The sequence below is a fragment of the Culicoides brevitarsis genome, chromosome 1 (genome assembly GCF_036172545.1).
Source record: "Culicoides brevitarsis isolate CSIRO-B50_1 chromosome 1, AGI_CSIRO_Cbre_v1, whole genome shotgun sequence".
Lineage (NCBI taxonomy): Eukaryota > Metazoa > Arthropoda > Insecta > Diptera > Ceratopogonidae > Culicoides > Culicoides brevitarsis.
This window is the reverse complement of record NC_087085.1, coordinates 20,417,172-20,439,002: the sequence shown is the minus strand read 5'-3', so window position 1 is coordinate 20,439,002 and position 21,831 is coordinate 20,417,172. Positions and strand designations below refer to the sequence as shown.

Genomic DNA, 21,831 nt, shown 5'->3' with positions numbered 1-21,831 from the left:
TAAAGAGTTTTAAATTTCAGAAAGCTCAAAGTTTTGAAAGCTGCAAAAATTTTATTTTAAGAGATGAGAAATTTTCAAACTTTGAATCCTGAAATTTTCAGATTTAAAGAGCTGAGAAACTTTCAGTCTTTAAAACCTGAAATTTTTCAGATATAAAGAGCTGAGAAAGTTTCAGTCTTTAAAACCTGAAATTTTTCAGATTAAAAGAGATGAGAAATTTTCAAACTTTGAATCCTGAAATTTTCAGATTTAAAGAGCTGAGAAACTTTCAGTCTTTAAAACCGGAAATTTTTCAGATATAAAGAGCTGAGAAACTTTCAGGCTTTAAAACCTGAAATTTTTCAGATATAAAGAGCTGAGAAACTTTCAGTCTTTAAAACCTGCAATTTTTAGATTTAAAAAGCTGAGAAACTTTCAGATTTTGAAACCTGAAATTTTTCAGATTTAAAGAGCTGAGAAACTTTCAGATTTTGAAACCTGGAATTTTTCGGAGTAAAAGAGCTGAGAAAATTTCAAATTTTGAAACCTGAAATTTTTGTATTTAAAGAGCTGAGAAACTTTCAGATTTTAAAACCTGGAAATTTTTAGATTTAAAGAGCTGAGAAACTTTCAGGCTTTGAAACCTGAAATTTTTCAGATTAAAAGAGCTGAGAAACTTTCAAGAAATGATCAAACTAAAATTTAGAAAAAACTGAGAAGTTTTTGATTTCATAGTCATGATTTTTTGACAGGCAAAATAACAATTCAATTCTCTTCATATATGAAAATTTTCACCACAAGCTGTTGACAAAAGCAATTTTTCGTTTCACCAAAATCACTTCTGGGACACAAAATTTCATCCACTTAGAGGAATATGTAACCACAACCAAAAATAAAAATTACTTTTTTTGATGCATTACTTCTGTCAAAACCTCAAAAATATTAAATTTATCACAAAATAATGTCACCTCTTTAAAACATGGCAACAACAATGTATAATTTCCATGACAAGGGTTCCCGAATTTACCCACAAAATGAGACAAGTGGCTTATTGCGTGTGTCTTTCGCTTTTTTGTCTCATTTCTTTTTTAAAGGTGCCATTACACGTTGTCGGGTGAAAAATTTACATAACTCTGCTACATATTGTTATTACACATTTTATAGGAAACCGAAAGAAAATGCTCAGTCAGATGAAAATGATGTGGGATCAGGCATTTCACCCCCAAAAATATATTTATTGCCGTGTTTTAAAGGGAAAGGCGAAGGAGGACTTGCATTTTATTTCATGCGTAACGATAAGGTGATAAATATTTTTACCTTTTGAAAATTTGACTATAAGTTGCTCGTTGCTCGTTTTGTGCTAATCAAATGAAATGGGTTCAAATGTCGTGACAGATACATCTTTTTTCTCGTGTTTTTCGCTCGACTGACGCTCGGGAAATCAAAACATTGATCCCGCTTTCCTGGAAATCAGCTAGAAATTTTTTTCCATAAATAAATAAAATATTTTTTTACCCTAAAAAAACAAACGCTCACATGCCAATCAATCATCGTGCAAGCTTCTCTCCTGCATAATGATGTTCATGCCGGCTCAAATATGTAACTGCTGACCTATGAATAAAATTATCATCATCAGTCACGATAGAATTGCATTTTCATTCAATTTCTGCTGGAGATGAGCAATAATTCACAAATCGTGAGAAGAATAAAATTCCATGAGGTTGTTGCATGATTTTTCATCATTTTTCTCGTGAATTTGGGATTTAAGCTCACTTGATGGAACAATCCAAGCGGAAAATCGGAACGCAAGAAAAATCGCAAAAAACAGGTAATTTTTCACCATAGTCGATAAATGATAGACTGAATTGGATTATATATGGAACACTTATTCATTGTCTTTCTCTCGTGCTCATCCGCTCACTTTTTTGAACCATTTTCCACGAAAGACAAATTTAATCAACCTCCCAAAATGAGATTAATACTCATTTACCCGAAACTTGAACGGCGCGATAAATTAAATAGATCGGATTTTCCTTCGTCGTGCCTAGTTTGCTTGGATTTTTAATCTTTAATTTTCTTTTAATCAAGTTCGTTGACTTGTGGCGTCGTCTATGCTGAGAAAAAGGGAAAACCCCAAAATTACCAAATAATTACACCCCTTAGTCATCGCCGTGCTGTCGTTAAACTCGGACAGCTTTTATTAATGATAATTTGGGGGTGTGAGGCTCGTCGTTCATTTTTCAATTTTTTCTGTCGCCATCGCTATTTTTTTTTTTTTGTTTTACGACGAAATAAAATTATAAACCAGCCACAGATTGTAATTTGCCATTTATTTCCGGGGCTCATCATGGTTAATAAATGGTAAATAAAGTTGAAGAAAAAAAGGTACGTGAACGTATAAAACATAAAAATAAATTCGTTTATCAAAAAAAGAGAGCAGAAATAGCAAATTAGGCACGTTTCCTGTTCGTTTAATTTATCAAACAACAACACAATATAAAAAAATATGTGTGCGTGATGTCACAAAAAAATATTTAGACGACGTATTTTGAGTGGTGGTCGTCGATTTTTTTTCTTTCTTTTTTTCTTGCTGAGTGGAAATGGAAAGTAAAAGGAAACGGAGGAAGGAAAAGTGACGTAATGTCTAGTGTTGTTTTGACGAATGATGAAATGTTTTGATAGACGGTGAAAAAGGAACTTTTTGACGAAAGGTGTTGAATTTGATAAAAAACTGATCAAAATAATTCATTTTTGCTGAAGTTTGAAAAATTAACAGACAATTTAATAAAAACAAAAACTTAACAAAAGCTTGAAAAATTGTTAAGTAACAGAAAAAATTCTTTCTTTTGAAAACTGAACTAAAAATTTTAAAGAACCGAAAGAGAATATAGAATTGAATGGAAAAAATAAAAATGAACTAAAATTTGTTATTTAGGTACCCAGTGGGAAATTTGGGCCTTTTTTAGACCCTCAGGGGCTAAAATAAAATCCTTTTATAGTTTTCTTAACAGTTTTTCAACTTTTTGTAGGATTTTAGAGAAATTTATTTTACAAAAATGATAATTTGAGTAAATTGAATATTTTATGGCTCATTACTTCGATTTTAATTCGCTAATTATTGAGAAAATTCTATTAAATATTCTATTCTATTCTATATATTTAATTAAGGCGTCGGCAGTTTAGAGGGGGGGTGGGGTTCATCAAATTTACGACGGATTCCGACGAGGGGGGGAGGGGGGTAAACAGAAATGTACGACGTCGTAAAAATATGCCATATTTACGATTTAAAAATTTTTCGTTTTGAATTATTTAAAATAATTTTTGAAGTATTTTAGACTTTGTAATCTTGTTTTTTCAAATTTACATTAATTTTAGTTTGTTCTTCAAATTTTTCACGAGCTTTCATTGAAATTTGAACTGGTACTAAAAATTTCCTTTTCAGTGAGGGGGGGGGGGGGTCATGTTAAAAAAAACGTCGTAAATTAGGGGGGGTTGTTAAATTTCGACAGTTTACGATTATAGGGGGGGTGGGGGTCAAAAAATGCCCTATTTTTGCCGACGCCTTTAATGGATGACGCCTTATTACAATTAAATATATTTTTCCATGGAAAATATAGAAATTTTTGACTGGAAATCATAAAATTAACTCAATTTTTCTTTTTTCTATTTTTTCGAAAAACCTTAAAAAAACTTAAAAAGGCTTTTATTTTAGCACCTGAGGGTCTAAAAAAGACCCCAATTTCCCACTGGGTTACGTTCGAAAAAATAAACTAAAAGAAAACTAATTTTTCATAACCTTTTAAACTTTATGATTTGATCAAATTTATTTAAAAAAGTTCAAATTAACCCAAAATTTTTCAGAAATTTAACAAAATAAAATTTTTGAAAAATTGAAGGAAAATTTCTTTAAAGAAAATTTATTAGAAAACAATTTTTTAACAAAATTCAATTTTCTAAAATTTTTAATTTAATAAATGTTATTAAAAATGAACAAAAAATGAAAAAAAGGTCTTTTAAACAAATCTTGAATCAAAAAAAAAACTCTTTTAAAAAGTTCAATCGTCATTCCTTTTGTTCCATTTTCACAACAAATAATGTTGCTCGACTCTGCACGCGTGACTGCCAGTCTATCAAAACTGCTCATATTATTTCACGCTTCCGTTGACGCCTTTACCAACAGCTTCAAATATTCCTTTCCATTTCCATAATATTATTTATAGTCGACATATAACTGACACTGTTTATTTTGTCACACACTTCTCGGTGTGTTGTCGCTACTTGCAACGAGCAGCAACGAACGAGCGACATAAGCATAATTGATGTCGTTCGTTGTGATTCCTTTTTGCATTGTTCGTCGTACGGCTGGCGTTGCGAAAAAAAAGAGGCATACACGGCACTCTGTTAAAGTCAAAATATATTTATTTAACCATCATTTCGTTATAATTTATTATTATTACTGTAAATAAAAGTGCTGTGTGACAAATATCTTCGTTGCATGCTTTGTCGTTTCTTTTCGCTTTTCCCCCTTGAAACTGCATTTTTTTTGCTTAGACACTAGCAAAGCATTTTTCGGATTTGATAATAAATGACAAACAATGAATTTCGGTATATATCATTTATCTGTGTCTCGTCTCCGTATGTTTGTCGAGCAAAAACAAGGCGTTTCCTGTCTTGCTCTCTTTTTCACATGTAACTAATTCGATTTATCTTTTATTTAGGAAGAACAGTTTTCGTGCAGGAATTTTTCAGATAAACGCCACAAAAAATGACTAGTCAGCATCGGTATCAGTTGTGGACTTAAATGTTTGAGGTCCTGAAAAATTAATGAATTTTTGCTTGGTTTGGATTAATTGAAGTGATTTTTAAGGTTGAATTTCCAACCTTAGACGCCTTGCATTTACGAGGAGGAAGGATTTTTATGGGAAGGGAGGGGGTCAGTGAATTTTTGAAGGATTTCAACGGAGGAGGAAGGGGGGTTAAAAGCTAAAAACGACATCGTAAACATTTTTTATATTTAAGATTTTTTGTTCCAATTAAATAGTCGGATTCTGACTCAGAAATATTAAGCCCTTCGAACTTTTTTGATCTTTTTTTTATTTTTCAGAAATTTCCATTTAAATTTAAGCTAATTTTTAAACAAATAATTTTAAAAGAGGAGGAGGGGGTATTTTGTTTAAAAACTTAATTAAAGGGGAGGGGTGGCTGAATTCCGATTTTAGAGTTAACGGGGTCAAAAAATATCCAAAGCCGTAATTAGCGCCTTAGTGAAAATTTGCTTGGTTTGGATTAATTGGAGTAGTTTGAATTTTAAAACTTCATAAAAATTAGCTTGGTTTGGATTAATTGAAATTGAGTTGACAAACTTAATAGTTTTAGGGCTCAAACTGCCTTTAAGCAATTCAACAGATAATACGTCACTGATCAACTGAGGCATCATCATCATCATCGATGAACGACGAGAACAGTAATTGCTGTGTCACACAGAATCCGGATTAGAACAAAAGACAAGAGTATTTTCCCTTTGGAGGAAAAAATTCCTTTGCACACACACACATTGTTTGTTATGTTTATTGTTTATTTCAACCCGACACACAAAAAATTCTTTTGTTTTGCCATTCTGTGTATGTTACATAACGACAACAACAACACATGTTTGTGTAATGTGAAAGCAAAGCGAAAAGCAGTAAAAAGAGGAAAATCGAGGGGAACATCAGAAGACAATGTTGATACGTGTTTACCACTTTTCTCTGTTCTCCTTGTGTCTTTGTGTGCTTTGATATGTGTGCAGTGTGTCTTTTATGGTGAAAAAATGTCTTTTGAATAAATTATTATTTTTTTGTGTGTGGAGAAGTAGGTAGTGAAGGAGGAATCTGATGGGAAAATATTACATGCTATAAAGGTACAAATTAAAAAGAAAGAGGAAAATATTATTCCGCATCATGAGCCTTAAATGATGACGGTAATTAATTTTGAGTGTATGAGCCACTTACTTAAGTGTTTGTTCATGTTTTGTTGATTACTGCTTAAATGAAGAGCCTTGTGGGAGGTAAAATTTAGCAGAAAGGCCATGAAGTTGGAAAGAAATTGGTAAAGCTGAAAATTTAGAAACATTTTTATACGCAAGATTTAAAAAAAAAAAAAAGTTGAATTAAAAAACTCACCTGAAACCCCCATCAAGTAAATTTCAGCTTCGAAACTTTGCCCTGTCACTCCGGCTCACATCAGTCTGCGAGCACAATTACATTGACAGAGGTACAATTCGCATGTCACTCGCACGTAACTTATTTAAACCAACTTTGAATAATATCCCTTTTCACACTACATCAAGCGGATTTCGTTTTTTTTTGTGACTGATATGCGGAAAAATGTCAATCACACGAAGAAAAAAAAATAAAGCGAAACGTAAAAAAATTTACATCATGTTTCGTCATGCTATTTATCACTTTAATTTTTTCTTTCGTTCTTGAAACACTGAATGAGATGCGTTTTATTTATTTTTTTCTGCAAAACTCATTTGAATAAATTTTTTTCCTATTTATGTTACTAACAGGAACCGACTCGTTCTCTAACGTTTTAATTATAACGTTATTATAACACATTAAAGGCTCATTTTTTCCCTGAACTTTACTAACTCACTTACCTCGTAATTCGAGCATCGTCATTCTCGCTGTTGAGTCAGTTCCATGTGTGTTCTGTGCAAAAAGACAGAAAAAAACGGAAAATATATTTAACTAGCTGCTTTTTGTTTCGTTCTCATTTCATCGTTTGTATAAAAATTTAATTTCCCATAAGAATAAATTATGCAATGTAAATTTTCTCTTGTAATCATCCATCCGCAGACATTCTCTCATCGTTCTCTCGCCATGTCTGAATAATATTTTTTTTTTACATAATAATGTGCTTTCAGTGCCTGCCTTCCGTTAGCCTTGCGAGTTTTATTTATGATAATCGTCTCGAATTAGGTGCTTATAGATTTAGAAATTAGTCGCACAGCGCCCTCTAGGGAGCCGTTAAAGATTTTTCATCCATCTGACGGGTCATTGCACTTCCATCCATTCTGCGACTGGACAAGTTATGCAAAATGGAAAAAATGGAAAATTGCAAAGTGAGGAAGAACAGACAAGAGTTGAAAGTTGAGTGTTATAAATGAATCCTTCGCTTTTCTATATGAATTACTTACTAAAAAGTATGGAACACGTGCATGCGGCAGACGTTCGTTACTTTTAAAAACATAATTTTTTATCATCACAGCCGACAGGAGTGACTTGCCTAGAAAAATAGAGAGTCTGCTTAAGCCAGACCAGGCAAACCATTAATATAATTAAATTTGATTTAAGGTGAAATTACTTTTATGTTTAATGTAACGAGATTTACGTAAGCTAAGTTGTGGTAGTCATAGTGAAAAAAATATTATAAAAAAATATTTTTTTCTGAATGATATTTTTAGTGAATTTTAATGATGAGAATTTTTTTTAAATTTGGATGTCTGAAAAAGGAATTAAGATTTCAAAGGATTTTTCTTCATGGAGATGAACTCCTAAGACCTTTTGTCTAAATACTTTGTTTTGTTTTTTGATAAGCTGCTATTAATCCAGTTTAAGATATTGATTTATAAGAAAATATTAAAAAAATTTTTTCATGCTTTTTTAAATTAAACTTGTCAATAAAAAAAACTATTATAGCACAAAATCCTGTCACAGGAGGCTTTTTTAAAACCTGTATAGTAAAAAATCTAGTGCGAGACGTGGAAAATTGATATTTTTAGATTTTCGGAAACAATGGTAGGTTCGCAGGCATATGTTTCTTGGCAAAAATGATCTACTCGAGACAACGAACAATTCCAGTGAAAAACATTTTTTCAAAAAATTTTGATTTTCGACCAAAAATTTCAAAATTGCTTGAAAATCATGAAAATCGCCAAAAATCGAAGTTGAAGTGAAATTTTTTGAAAAAAAAATTTTTTCACTAGGATTGTTTGTTGTCTCGAGTAGATCATTTTTCACCAAGAAACATATGCCCGCAAACCTACCGTTGCTTCAGAAAAGCCAAAAAATATCAATTTTCACGTCTCAGATTTTTTACTGTAAGGAGAGTATCTTTTTCTGTTATTTTCTAAAAAGAGGCTTTGGATAACTTTGAAAGAATGAATATGGCCGATTATTTATTATATTAATATGGATGATTTGAATACCTGTTTCGGTAATATTTATAAAATGAAACATTAAATTCACGATCTCAAGAGTCACAATTAAAGCATAGAAGTATCTATATAAGAAATAGACATGTTCCTCAAGAGAAGTTCAAGTCTCACAAACCTGAACCTGTTTGTATAAGTAACACAAAGTTTTGAATTTTTAGGCGGGCTTTCTTCTTCAGGCTTAACTTGCAGCCAATCCATCTGTTGTTATTTGGCTTATAAATTTAGGCATAATTTTCCAAATGATTACCGTCAAGTGTGAGATTCGCTGGCTCTGTTCCTATGGTTATTGATTTAGTCTTGCCCTGATTGATTTCTTAGCCAACTTTGCGCGTAGTTTCTTGCATCGGCAAGTATAACTAACATTAATATGAATTATATTCATGTAAATTTTTTTAATTTTTTGGCGGACTTTCCTTTTTCAGACTTAACTTGATCAATCTTATTTGTAATAACTCTTACGACTAGTCGCAAGTCTTGTTCGTTTTTTCTTACTGAAATAAAAATTCATCAAATCATTAAAAATTTTACACTTTCTAGTTTTTGCTGATTTTCTTCTCTTTGGTTCAAAATTCTAATTCTTCCAGTATCAATTTCTGATATAAAATAAAAATCGTCGATATCTTGACTTTTTTTAATCAATTAAAGCTGTTCAAGTTCATCCCGTAACAGTATCTGTGTTTTTTTAAAGCCAAAACAGACAAAAAATGTGTAAACGATAAAAAAATTTGTAAACCACAAAATCACAATCTAACTTACTAACCGCATTCGTTGTAAAAATTCTACCAATTTCAACAAATCCAATTCGATGTGATCACAAATTTCTATTTTATTTCATTTTCATCCAACAACAATCCAGCTTTACTAGTCTTAGGTCATCACACGTTCCACTCTGATGGCTCTCTTTCTAGCTATTTTCAGTAGAATCACATTTTCGTCGTGTCTGTTTTTGTGTTACTTTAATTTCAATTTCATTTTATGTAATGATTTTTTTACGATGTTTTTTTGCTGTTTTCTGTTCGTCCTTTTCAACTCTATTGTTTTGATTGTAAAAGCGCTACATCGCTCTCGGCATTCTTCTGGCTTCCCTTTGTGTATTTTTGCTCCACATTTGCTGTGGATTTGTTGTAAAGCGCAGAAGAAAGGATTAAAGACGATTTTTTTTTTTGCGTTTCTCTCTCTCTCTGTGGAAATTGACTTTAAATGTTTTCTTTTTGCGAGAATGTTTGTTTCCCTTTTGTGTGTGTTTGTTGATTACATGAAAGGAAAAATATAAGAAAACACTTCAGCCACACGTTAACTTTTGAAGATGAAAAAAAAAGGAAACTTGTTTGCCCAGAAGGAATCGATGTCAGTTACGTGACTCGACTTGATTTCTCTCGACTTTTGACACCCAATAATTGTCACTCGTTGTCCCAATTTTCAGTTTTTGGGCTAATCGTCACCACATCTCTCGGTGTCATGGTATCAATGTTGAAAACACAACAAACAAAAAAACAAAAAAGTTAGTAACCAATTCGTAAAACCGAAATGAAAAAGATAACAAACACAAAACGGGGTGATAACATATAGTTTACGCTTGGGAATCAATTTGTTTAACGATTCCACATTATTTTTGTTGTTATCGTCTGTGTGTTGGATCATCCAGGATCCGTTCGATATAAAACATAATTTTCCTTATCGCCTTAACTTTGTCTTCTTTTTTTTCTTGGGCCAACTTCGTGTCGACAATAAAAACGAACGGCTTCATGAATGACTGACTGACTGCATGAGGAAGAAATGAAAAGTTAAACGATTCACACACGCACAAAAACCTTTTCTCTCCTTCCTTAGTTCGTCTTTTCCTTTGCACGATGAGCGGTTTATGTTCACTTGAAACATGTAGAGCACACAAAAAACGATGAAGAAGAAGTATAATAGTACTTCAGGGTATTATTTTAAAAGAGAACTGAACACGAAGCAACATCAGGTAGAAAGTCAAGCGAAATTTATATCAAGTGTTTTTCGTTTCACTTTTTTTGTTGCTCTTTGAGCTGCGTGATAAATACGTCACACACATACACTTTTCATCCTTGTTGCCTGTTTTGTATTTATGTTAAATATGATGAATTGGAGGAACTTAACCTCTTCAGATTTTTAAAGTACTCTCATCATCATCATTATTATTATTATCCTCATCAACTTGACTATTGTTAGTGTAGGTACAAAGCGAGCATCAACGTCCTCATTTAAATATCGTTTTTGAGTTATTTCAAGCTGATCTCGTGACGATTGTGTTCGTTTCAGACGATTAAATGATTCTCATTTGGTGAGTTGAAATGGGTTTTAAATTGAAAGGATGTCAATGGGGGGACGTTGAAAGTGTTTGCTCTTAACTGTTAAGAGCAGTTTTATGAGTTTTACGAAAAAATAATTTGAAGTTTGGATTTTTCTTGAGATCTGTTTGAAACGCCCGACGGATTGAAAAGGGGTAAGTCTTACTTTAACCTCTTCCGGTAGATATTTTATCTAATTCGTTATAGTTTCCTTCGAAATATGTATTTGCACAAAAAACAGATAGTGTTGTCTATGGTTTGGTCTAATACGCCACAATCACATTTTGGAGACTTAATTATATTCCATTTAAACAACAAATGGTTGCATTTGCTTTGATTTGTACAAATTCTATTTAATTGTACTCATGGCTTTCGATCTAAGTTAAATATGGTTGATTGAAAAATTGTACTGGTGTTTGTTTAAGATGGCTTGAAAACTGTTATTTTATTCTTGATTTTAGTAATTTTTTTCTTAGTTAATCTTAAAAAAAATCACTAGAGTTTTGACTTTCTTTCTTGTTTGAATTCTAAATTCCAAATTGAATTTATCAAATAATGATTTAAGAAAATTAGAGTTTGACTTACATTTGACCTTGACCATTTTTTTTCCTTTTTTCATTCATTTCATTTATTTTTTTTTATCTCCAAAAGAAAATTTTCATAGGCACTTGGACTTTTTCGGGAGACGACGACAGTTGGGGAAGAAGGTCCACTTCAATGTCTAAGACTTTGAAGAATTGGTCTCATCTCGAGAATAACGGACTTTAGACATTTTTTAGTGCATTTGGGAATATTCAAATACCTCTTTGGCATACCCGATCTCACTAAAAATGCATAGAAACACTTTGGTTCGTTCTAGAATACAAAACTATCAAAAAGTCTCATGCCATTTATTTTTCAATGAAATGCTGATATCGGGTGAAGTGCTCATTACTTCAAATGTTCGATCTTGTAAGAATTTGGAAAATTTCGTAAAAAGTAAATAAATATTAAAAAGTGAAAATAATCCCACTTACCAGATTTTTTTTTCATAAAAATTTTCTGTCCTTTTCCTCTCGTTAATTATTTTTATCGCTTAGTTCCAAATTAAATTTACAAAATATTAAATTTTTTGTTTAATTTTATTTTTTTTTTCTTTTCCATGTCGTCCAAAAAACTGTTTTTCAATAATCATATTTTTTTTTTCAAAAATCTTTCGTTTAAAAAAAAATTACTCCGAAGCTCTTTTCTTATCGTTTTCTGTCGTTAAATGACACTCTTGTTTAAAATATCAGTAAAAGCGGAACTTTGCACGTACTTGTCATTATTTCAACAGCATTAACTTTAAAACAATTTCACTTCAATTTGTCCATTTATTGCCATTGCCTTCTTTCTTTCCCTCATTTGCTGCGAGAGAGTTGTCAATGTAAACAAAAAACAATAATTCTCAGTGTACCAGTCATGTTTTCGTTGTTAACTTCTCTATTCGAAGACGAGATTTGAGGGCACGTACTAGCTCCTCCGCAACGTTCAACAACTGAAAAACATAATTTATGATTATTATTGAATCCACTCACACACACACACGAAAAAAAAGCTAAGCGGAGCAAAAGGGGTTTGTCACTGAACAATAAATCAACCAACAGCTGCAACGACAAGTGTGTATGAGCCTTTTCAATGTTTACAATATTTTTTCAAAACTGCTGCTCCTAATCGCCGCTTTTTGTTCGAATCACTTTTAAATGTTCAATGATGAATGGAATGTTGACAATAATGGAGAGAACGTTCGCGAGTCAAGTTAAAATCTGACATCCACTAAAAAAAAAGAGTACAGGAGAGAACACACGCGATGATTAATGTTTTTCTCGCGTCTACAAAACGTTCAAACTTCATAAGCAGACACGTCGTCGTCAATCTTCATCACATAGCGAACACGTCAAATTTACATCCCTTCCATTCATTCCGACACACAGTGTCGTCGCCCCTTTTCAATAACTCTTCAATAATCGTTCGATTTTCTTTTTTTTCTTTTCGCAGTTCGCACGGTAAAAATCACAAAATTAAGCGTGCCATCGCAGTACATTCTCAACGCACACAAACCGGAGCATCTCGTGCTCGATTGCGAATACGAGATAGAGCCACATGAAAAGGGTTTGGTGCTGAAATGGTTTCTCAATAGTCAGCCAGTGTATCAGTGGATTCCCGCACGACAGCCTTTTGGCTTGAAGAGTTTCAAGAATCGCGTCAACACGACATATAGCGTGTCGCAAAAAGACTTGCATAAATATCGCGCGATGGCTGTGACAAAACCAATGTGGAATCACACGGGCGAGTATTCGTGCTGGGTGCAAACGTTCGAGTCGAATGATCGGAAGACAGCGAATGTTACAGTGATAGGTGAGTATTTTCTCTCTCTCTTCTATTATTTTGTTTTTTTTTTACATCGAAACGTGATTTTTTACATTTTTATCGTATTTTAAATTTATTTTGAAAAAAATGGTATTGTGTCCGTATGGTCTGTCCGTCATTCCGTGTGTCATGTCAATTTAGATTTTTATGCAAAATTGCAATGAGCCCCAAAATATAATTAGATTCAAACTTTTGAAACGTTTCCTAAATTTAAGCCGTGAAAATTCGTGGAAAACCTCGGAGAATTCGGGAAAATTCGTGGAAAATCGGAAAAACTTTTCGGGGAAGTCTCATGAGCTACGTAAAAATGAAAAAATCGAGCAAAATACCGGGAATTATTCGAAAACCTCGGAAAACATCGAGAAAATTTGTGAAAGAATCGGAAAAAAATTAAAAATTTCAAGTCTTTTGAGCAATATGAAAAGTAAAAAATTATGAAAAACTTCAGATAAACTAGGAAAATTCTTGGAAAATATCGAAAAAAAACTTTTGAGGTGAACAAATTGAAATGCGATTAAGCTTTTCATTTTAACAAATGCTTTTAATTCTTGTTTTCTTTTTCTTTTCGCGCATTGAGTGAAGAAGCGACGAAACAATTTTCACTCCCACTCGTTATTTATTGTTCCAATCCACCTACTCACTTTTACACAATGAAAAATACTACAAGTCGAAACAATAGACTAAAAAGTGACAAGCTTTTAACGCTCTTTACTCACCGGTAACCTTACAAGCTTTTAAAGTTTCACGCCTTTTCGTTTCAGTGCCCGAAAGTGATTTCCATCTGCAGTACCGCACAGATCACGAAGGAATTGTTCATATCCGGTGTAATGTTTACAATATTTCACCTGAACCAAGAGTATCTGTAATGTAAGTATATAGAAAACTTTTTAAAAAAGTTTAAATTAATTCGTTTGTCTTGTCGTCGTCGTCGTCATTTGCGATACGGTGGCGTTGCATGCGAAAAGTGATATCCCGAACAAGTTTTCGATTGTTTTTGTGCACGACATTTCATTAAACATGACAAGAAACAGAGCAGCCAATTGAAAGTAAATAATCCAATTTTGCCGGAGACATGCACAAGAACAACGGCACTTTGGCAACGTCAACAATGAAAACTGTTTAAAATTTCATTGTGGAAAATTTTCAAAATATTTGCTTTTGTTGCTGCATAAATATTTCAAGGACCTCTGTAGCAGTTTAAACTTAATATATATAATGAAAGTTGTACATTTATAAATCAATAGGAACGACCGATGACCAATAACATAAACTGCAAAATTGGTTTCACTTCGGTGCGGAGACACGCAAATAATTTGTTTGCATGCAAAATTGACAAAAGGTGCTCTGTGATTTGAAAATAGACGAATTTAAGTTGAAGTTAAATGGTTATTTATAAAATCTACTCAAACATTCACTAACGATTTTTAAGATCCTATTTCATCATTTCATCGAAAAAAAAATTAAATGAGATTTTTTGATGGTTTCGTGTTAGTTAGGCCTAAAGAAGTCGAAAAAACCTAAATTTAAAATTCTAGAATGAGCTTCAGTGTTTTTAGCCAATTTTAGTTTGGTTGGGAATTTGGGACTTAAAGACCCCAAATTCACTAAAAAATGTCTTAAATCTCAAAAGCTCATTCTAGAATTTTAAATTTAGATTTTAGGTACATAGCTAACCTAAGACCTCACCTGATATCAGTATTTCATCGAAAAATAAATGGCATGAGATTTTTTGATATTTTTGTATTTAATAGGCCAAAAAACCTAAATTTTAAATTCTAGAACGAACCAAAGTGTTTCTATGCATTTTTAGTGATATCGGATATGTCAAAGAGGTACTTGAATATACCCAAATGCACTAAAAAATGCCTAAAATCAGTTTGGTTCATTCTAAAACTTTAAATTTAGGTTTTTTGAACTACCTTAGGCCTAACTAATACAAACCCATCAAAAAATCTCATTCCATTTATTTTTCGATGAAATATTCCAAAATTTAAGGATTCTGGAAATCATGGAATACTTTAACCACTGAGCTTCAAACTATCGATTAAGTTCAAAAACGACTAAATACTTTAGCCTCGCATGACGTCTGCCTGTTCAAATATAATTCTCTCAAAAATCTCTCTCGTCTGGTCACAATTTATCATTTTGTGTTTGTTTAACTTACAGATTAGGCAACGATAGAATAGTTGATGGCACGCTAAAATCAACACAAGCCAGTAACGGACTGTATATCACGAGTCGACACATCAAAATACCACAAAGTGACATCCATCCAGAGAGTAATATAAATTGTATTTTATCAATTCCAAAAACAAATTATACCCGAAGAAAGGAGGTTGTTTATTTTGGTAAGTTTAATATATGAAGATTAATGTTGTCTCATTCGTCTCTGAGTTCCTTTCTCTCTGTCTCTTGTTGATTTTCGTTCTCGGTTTTCGCATTTATGAAAATATTTCACTTTCCACGAAATCACTTTAATTTTTTTAAAGCACTTAAAAATTTAAATCCGCTGTAAACGGTCTTACAACTAGTTAATAGCACATTTCCCGAGATATTCTTTCTGCAGAAAAAAATATAAAAAAATAAACCTAGATAAATAAATAAACATGAAAAAGCAGCATCTTATCATCCGTCGTCGTCGTCGATCCACTCCCACAAACGCAAAGGCATTGCTGGCGTGCGTGTTTATCAAAAGTGATAAACAAGTATCTCATTTCCGTCTGCAAGTGAACAAACATTAAGGTTATACTATTATACAGTTCAGTTCTCATGGCAGGATATATCTCTGTATCTATCTGCCATGCGATGTGATGCGATGCGAATAAGAATACGACTTCACAGTGTTGTCTACAATTATATTTCACATCATGAATTTTGTATAAATATACACGGATGATGATGGTGTTTAAACATTTTTTTTTCTCTCTCTCTTAACGTCACAGGAAATTGCTATCTATCTTGCCATAGGACTCTCTTGTTTAAATGAAGTCCCATTATTTTATCTTTCTTTGCTGTAAAATTTGAATCTTTATGACGCGTTAATGATAAACTTGATTTTGCTTTCTTTCGCATTTGCAGAACAACCGATTCCTAGTGATCCAAGTGAACATGAGATTGAAGACATTTCTAGTCCCGTTTTTTCGTTAGGTCCTTTTAATCATGGCTGTGGTGAGTATTTTATTTTAATTTTTTCCAAATATTTTAGAAAAAATATTATTCGATGCCATAATTGGATAAAAGTTTATTTTAATTAAATTTATACAATAGATGGCGCTTTATATTAGTTTTGCAAAAAGGGCGGGAACTTCAAAAAAAAAATTTAAAAAATGGTAAAAAAAATTAAAAACCATGAAAATTAAAAAAAAAAATTAAGGGAAAAATATTAAAATTTTAATTTTTAAAAAATTTAATTTATAAATTTACTTTGAAAATTGTAAAAAATGTTTTAGGATGAAAAATTTTGGGAAATTCATTTGACCCTGGAAAAAATAAATTCTTTAAATATTTATTTCAAATTTAAATTAAATTTAAAAAAAATACTATTAAGTATTTGGATAATTTAGTAACTTTGAAATCTATTGATTTGATAAAAAAATTACTTTAAAAATTTATTCTTATTAAAAATTAAAAAAAAATCAGTTGCAAAACACAATTTTTTCCCAATAGAAAAATTAAGACGTTACCACGAAATATTTATTCAAAGAATTACGTCTAAAAATGCAAATATCATGCTGTTGTTCCACTTTTTGTATTAAAAATGTAAAAAATTCACCCTTTCTGCGTACTATTTTTTCTCCTTTCTTGTTTTCATAAATAATAATAATAATGATTATTATCTATTCTTCTTCTTCTTTCTTCCATGAAATACGTTTTACAGCGAAATCAGCATTTAAAACGCGGAGCATAACATCCTTCATTCCATTCATTATCCAAATTGTAAATATTTTAATTTTAATATTCAACAACAAAACGACGACACGGTCTTCAACGGCGTCAACAACATCATCAACATCTCCAACGACGACGACAACAACAACAACTGTGTCAAGAGTTACGCCACTTCTTAGTCATGTTCTATAAAATCTACATTAAAAAGTCTAGAGTTTATGTTTCTACAATAAATACTTAAAATAAATAATAATATTAAATGTGTACAGTATTAGAGAGGAAAATATAATAATAATATTTTATGCGAAAAAAAATACATGTGATTAAAAATAAAAGAAGGAAGAAAGAATGGCAAGCCAGAAGATTCATTAAGAGAAATAATGTAAATAGTATCAAAAGAATAGTTGGAAACATAAATTAAATGCAGAATGTCCGCCGCGTTTTCTTTGTGCTTCCTTTCTTCCTTCGTCTCACTATAAATTTACCAACAAAGCTGTGGTTTTTTCCTCTTAGCAAGGCAAAGAAGGAGATGATAATGATAAGATATAAAAAATTATATTCTTTGACACAGAACAGAACACAGATAATAATAATTAGAAAATGAATATAACTATTAAGTGAAAAAGTGTAGAAAAGGTCGTCTTGTTACTAACGAAAAATACCTACTGAAAATGCCAAAAAAAAAAACAGAACAAATATTAACATAAAAAAAATAACAGAAAACGACAGAGGAAAATTGCAATTTTCTTTTTCAGTTTACCAAATAGACGTTTCAAAATGTAATTTAGTCCCTTGTTGACTAAAACCACACAAAACTCACAATTGTCTTCAGTTTCTTTGTACTTACAGGCCAAATACTTAATAAAAAAACGAAGAAGAAGTTAGTCGACAAAGCAGACAAACAAACGCAAAAGAAATGATAATTAAAATTGCGCCGAAATGTTTGAGGAAATTGAAATTAGAGTCACAGTGGGATAATTTTTAATTTTAAAAAATATTTTTTAAAGAACATTTTTATAATTTTAATTTTATAGTTTTTAATGGAATTTGTAATTTTTAATAAGGCCGCTCCAAATTTTTTTCTATGTTTTTGTCCCCTGCCGAAAGCCGAAAATCCAATGGGGCAATATAAGAAAAGTTAAAAGTTTCATCAAAATTAACCATTTTGTAGTCTTTTTCCATATTTTTCCAAGAAATTTTCAAAATTTTTTTAAATATTTTCGATTTTCAAGAACTTTTGTATTGAAAAACAAAATTTATCATGAATTTTTTCTCTAAAAAAATATTTTCAAAAAATTTTTTTTTATTTTTTGACAGTTATTTTTATAAAATTTGTTTGTCAGAATTTTTAGTTTAAAATATTCTGAGATCAATTTTAAATTATTAAATCTCAATGTAGATACTATTAAAACAACTAAAATATTCATTAAGGGCCCAAATTTGTTAAAATTTTGTCATTTTGTATGAAAAAGTATTTCAAAACTTTTTTTTTTATTTTGCAAAAATTTATTTATTTTGGGACAAAAACATCGAAAAAAATTTGAAACGGCTTAATTTTAATTTAATTAATTAATTTTTTTTAATTCCAATTTTTTTTTGTTGAATTTCAAGTAAAAAAAACTTCAAAATTTTTTTTTGACTGAAATTCGATTCAATCAAAACAAAAAAAAAATATTTTTGTCCGAAAAATTTAAATTTCGACCACTGTGCCTCTCTTTCAATTTCAAACAAATCCCAATCTAACAACTTCTTTGAAAAAAGCCAAGAAATAATTAAACCACACGAAAAAGCTAAGAAATGTCCTTTATTATTACTGTTATTACTCCAATACACAACAGCAGCCTAAACTATTAAAAAATTATGTTACTTCCTCGGTAAGTAGATGAAATGAATGTTAAACTGTTTTTATCCCCAAAAAAACGTAAAGTAAATGGATAAAACCCATATTTATTGAAATACCTAAATGAAAACGCTACTAAAAAAATTAAATAATAATAAAGTGGATTTATATATAAATTGATGAATATTATAAAAAAATATATATTATATACAAACATAAGTCTATAAATAAAATAGAGAGAGGAATAAAAACAATAAAAATTATGGTGTAAAAGTAAACTATAACGCTTCATTGAATGAACAAGAATAATATTTATGAACGATGTTATATATATCCCGAAGACAAAAAAAAATTGTAAATACCAATGGATGAAAAATAATAATAAATGAGAGAAAAAAAAAAATAAACGTGTGTTTAAACATTCCCATCATCATAACGGCTGATTGTAAAATATTTGGTCCATTTTATCATTTTTTATTTTATTTTTCGGGTAAAACAATAAAATTCACATATTTAAAAAAAAACGTGAAAATACATTATTTTTTATTTGTTTTTAAACTAGGTATCAAACAGGATATATTTTCGCGAACAACAACAAAAAATTGGTATCCCCGAAAGCGACGAACGACGGTCATAACAATAACAACAGCATAATTATACAAACAACACTCCAGCAACAAAAAAAAATCACATCACTCTTCGCTCTATTGTTGTATCCATCCACTTTACGTGTCATGTCGCCCCAAACTCGAGGATACAATTAAAATTTTCGTTAATTTCTCCAATTAAAAAACTTTTTTATATCCATTTTTATTGGTCTTTTTGGAGAAGCGAGATTGTTTATTCCCCGAATCGCAAATAATAGCGCAGCGCGCACACGATTAAGCATAGCAAACATAAAAAGTCATATCGAATGAACTGAAATACAATCAGAGAAAAATTTTTGTTGAGCAGTTATTATTGCTGTTAATTAAGGGAATTGGGGAGTCAAAAAAAAAATAGAACAGACTAAAAAAAAAAGTAAAATGAAATCTGGAGTGGATTTGTCATTCATGAACTTTTTTAAAACACATTTCGGGAAAAATAAATAGAAAATTTAAGGAAGAAGGACATTCGTAAATGCAGGAGAAAAAAAATAGAAATATAAAAAAATTTAGAACTTTTTAATTTTTAAAAATTACAAAAAAAAAAACAAAGGATTAAAAAAATATGTCCAAATTTTGGAAAGTTTTTAAATTTTAATTAATAGAAAACTTCAAAGTTTTTAAAAAATTCCAAAAATTCTTAATAATTTTTTTTTTTAAATTTCAAAAAATCGTCACAAGTCAAAAAAAAATCGAAAAATTTAAGAAAATAAAAATATTTTCACTTAAGCTGGTTGTTAAAATTTATACAAATTTTTAAATTTTTTTAATGATTCTCGAATTGGTTTTTTATTTTTTTTTTTAATAATTTAGATTTTTTTAATTGTTAAATTTAAATTATTATTGAGTTTTCTAAATTTTTTTTTTGTATAAAAATTTTAAAATTCAAGAAAAATTAAGAAAACTGAATAAATCTTAAAAATTTAAAAAATCAAAAACATTAAAAAAAAATTAAAGAACTTGAATTTATGAATCTATAAAAAAATTCAAAAACTCGGATGAATTTTATCAACCAGCTAAAATTAAAATATTTTTGTTTTCTCAAGATGCCTATTTTAAATCCAACAATGGCACAACTTCACAAAAAATATCAAAATAATCATAAATTTTGGCCTTTAAAGTTTGCAGGAGAATAAATTTCGTTTCCTGACATCGGAAAAATGTCTTTCTCGGAAAATCGTAAATTCCAAAATGGTTCCAAAATTTATTGTTTGAATTTGTTTGTGGTTTACCGTCATTCCATTCGTTCATTGCTACCGTACAAAGGTGCATGCGAAGATCGTCCATTACACAATTAAGCAATTCTCAACAAACAATACAACGAATTCTAATGGAATTATGCCATTATTTTAATGTTTCGGGGCGCACTTTACTGACGAAACGTAGAGCCGAAAGAAGTAATTCCATCCAAGTCAATAAAAAGGACTTTAATGGGGATTTATTTACAATTAGATTGAGATTAATTGCTGAAATTGGATAGAACTGCGAAATGTTAGGGAAAAAAAGGCAGAAAGGTGAGGTCGTTATTTGTTTGTGACTGAAATTGAAAATTTACTTCAAAATATTTATTATCATCATGTCAATCTAATTGAAGTGACACATTATTATTGTCTAGCTGTCCATTCGACATGCGTGTTTCCAATGTTGTAGCTTCGAATGTGAAATAATAATCCACTACAATATAATCAAATGGATATCAACAAAACTACACAATTCAATTTGATGTAATAACATTGTGGATCGCGCAAACATGATGTCGATGTGTCGTCCCCGTTTCGTTGTATTATTTTTGCAAAATCACATATTTATCTTCGACAACACCAATGTTTGTTGTGTGACTTGTTTTATTTATTTTTCCCGCCTGTCTGTCAATTTAAACATTGCTGCGAAATTTTCGCGATGATGTCCCTACCTGCTGATGACGAGGAAGAAAAAACCAGGCGCCCGCGCAAAGTTGTCACAAATGAGCTTAATTAATGGGCGAACGGTCTCGAGGGATGCGTCTTGTATCCTTCCGATTAGATAATGACGGCGTGTCACTGTGTCTTTTTTCCATATAATTAACAAATTGAGGTAAGTAAAATGGCAGCGAAATTATGACGAGGAAAAATTAATGCGAAAAAAAAATAATAATTAAGGTAATTACATTATCTGAGTCATGGCAGAAATGGCACAGAAAATAGCTTCTGTGAAAACGTTTAAGGAATCACAATCCGGATTACTTTGCAAAAACAAAAGTTTAACCTTGAATCACTTTATCGCAGTAAGTTTTTGTCTTTTCATGAAGAACAAAAAGTATGAGCTTCACATTTTAATTTCAATTGTAATTCACGTCGAATCTTGTTAAATGAAGTAGAGTCAGTGCCCGAACTAATTTTTGTTTTGTGTCACAGAAAATATTAAAATTTTCAGACTTTAGTTTTATACGGGCCTAAATTTAAGGACTTACGAAATAAAAATAACAAAACTAGTCTTCAAAACCTAAAACAATTTTAAAAGCTAAAAAATTATCCTTTGATTTTAAAGAATTTTCTAAGCTAACTATGGAAGTATAATAGACTCGACTGAAAATCCCACATT

The 21,831-nt window shown here is 30.7% G+C and overlaps 1 protein-coding gene across 1 annotated transcript in view; it reads left to right on the top strand.

The window, feature by feature from the left end:
- The window catches only part of LOC134837426 (uncharacterized), a 41,965-nt gene extending 25,006 nt beyond the window's left edge, over positions 1-16,959 (top strand). Inside the window, exons 2-6 of the mRNA XM_063852801.1 lie at positions 12,508-12,867; positions 13,641-13,746; positions 15,046-15,227; positions 15,958-16,047; positions 16,757-16,959. Of these exons, the coding sequence (XP_063708871.1) occupies positions 12,508-12,867; positions 13,641-13,746; positions 15,046-15,227; positions 15,958-16,047; positions 16,757-16,959 (941 nt within the window). The remainder of the gene's footprint in view (positions 1-12,507; positions 12,868-13,640; positions 13,747-15,045; positions 15,228-15,957; positions 16,048-16,756) is intronic.
- The last annotated feature ends 4,872 nt before the right edge of the window (positions 16,960-21,831 follow it).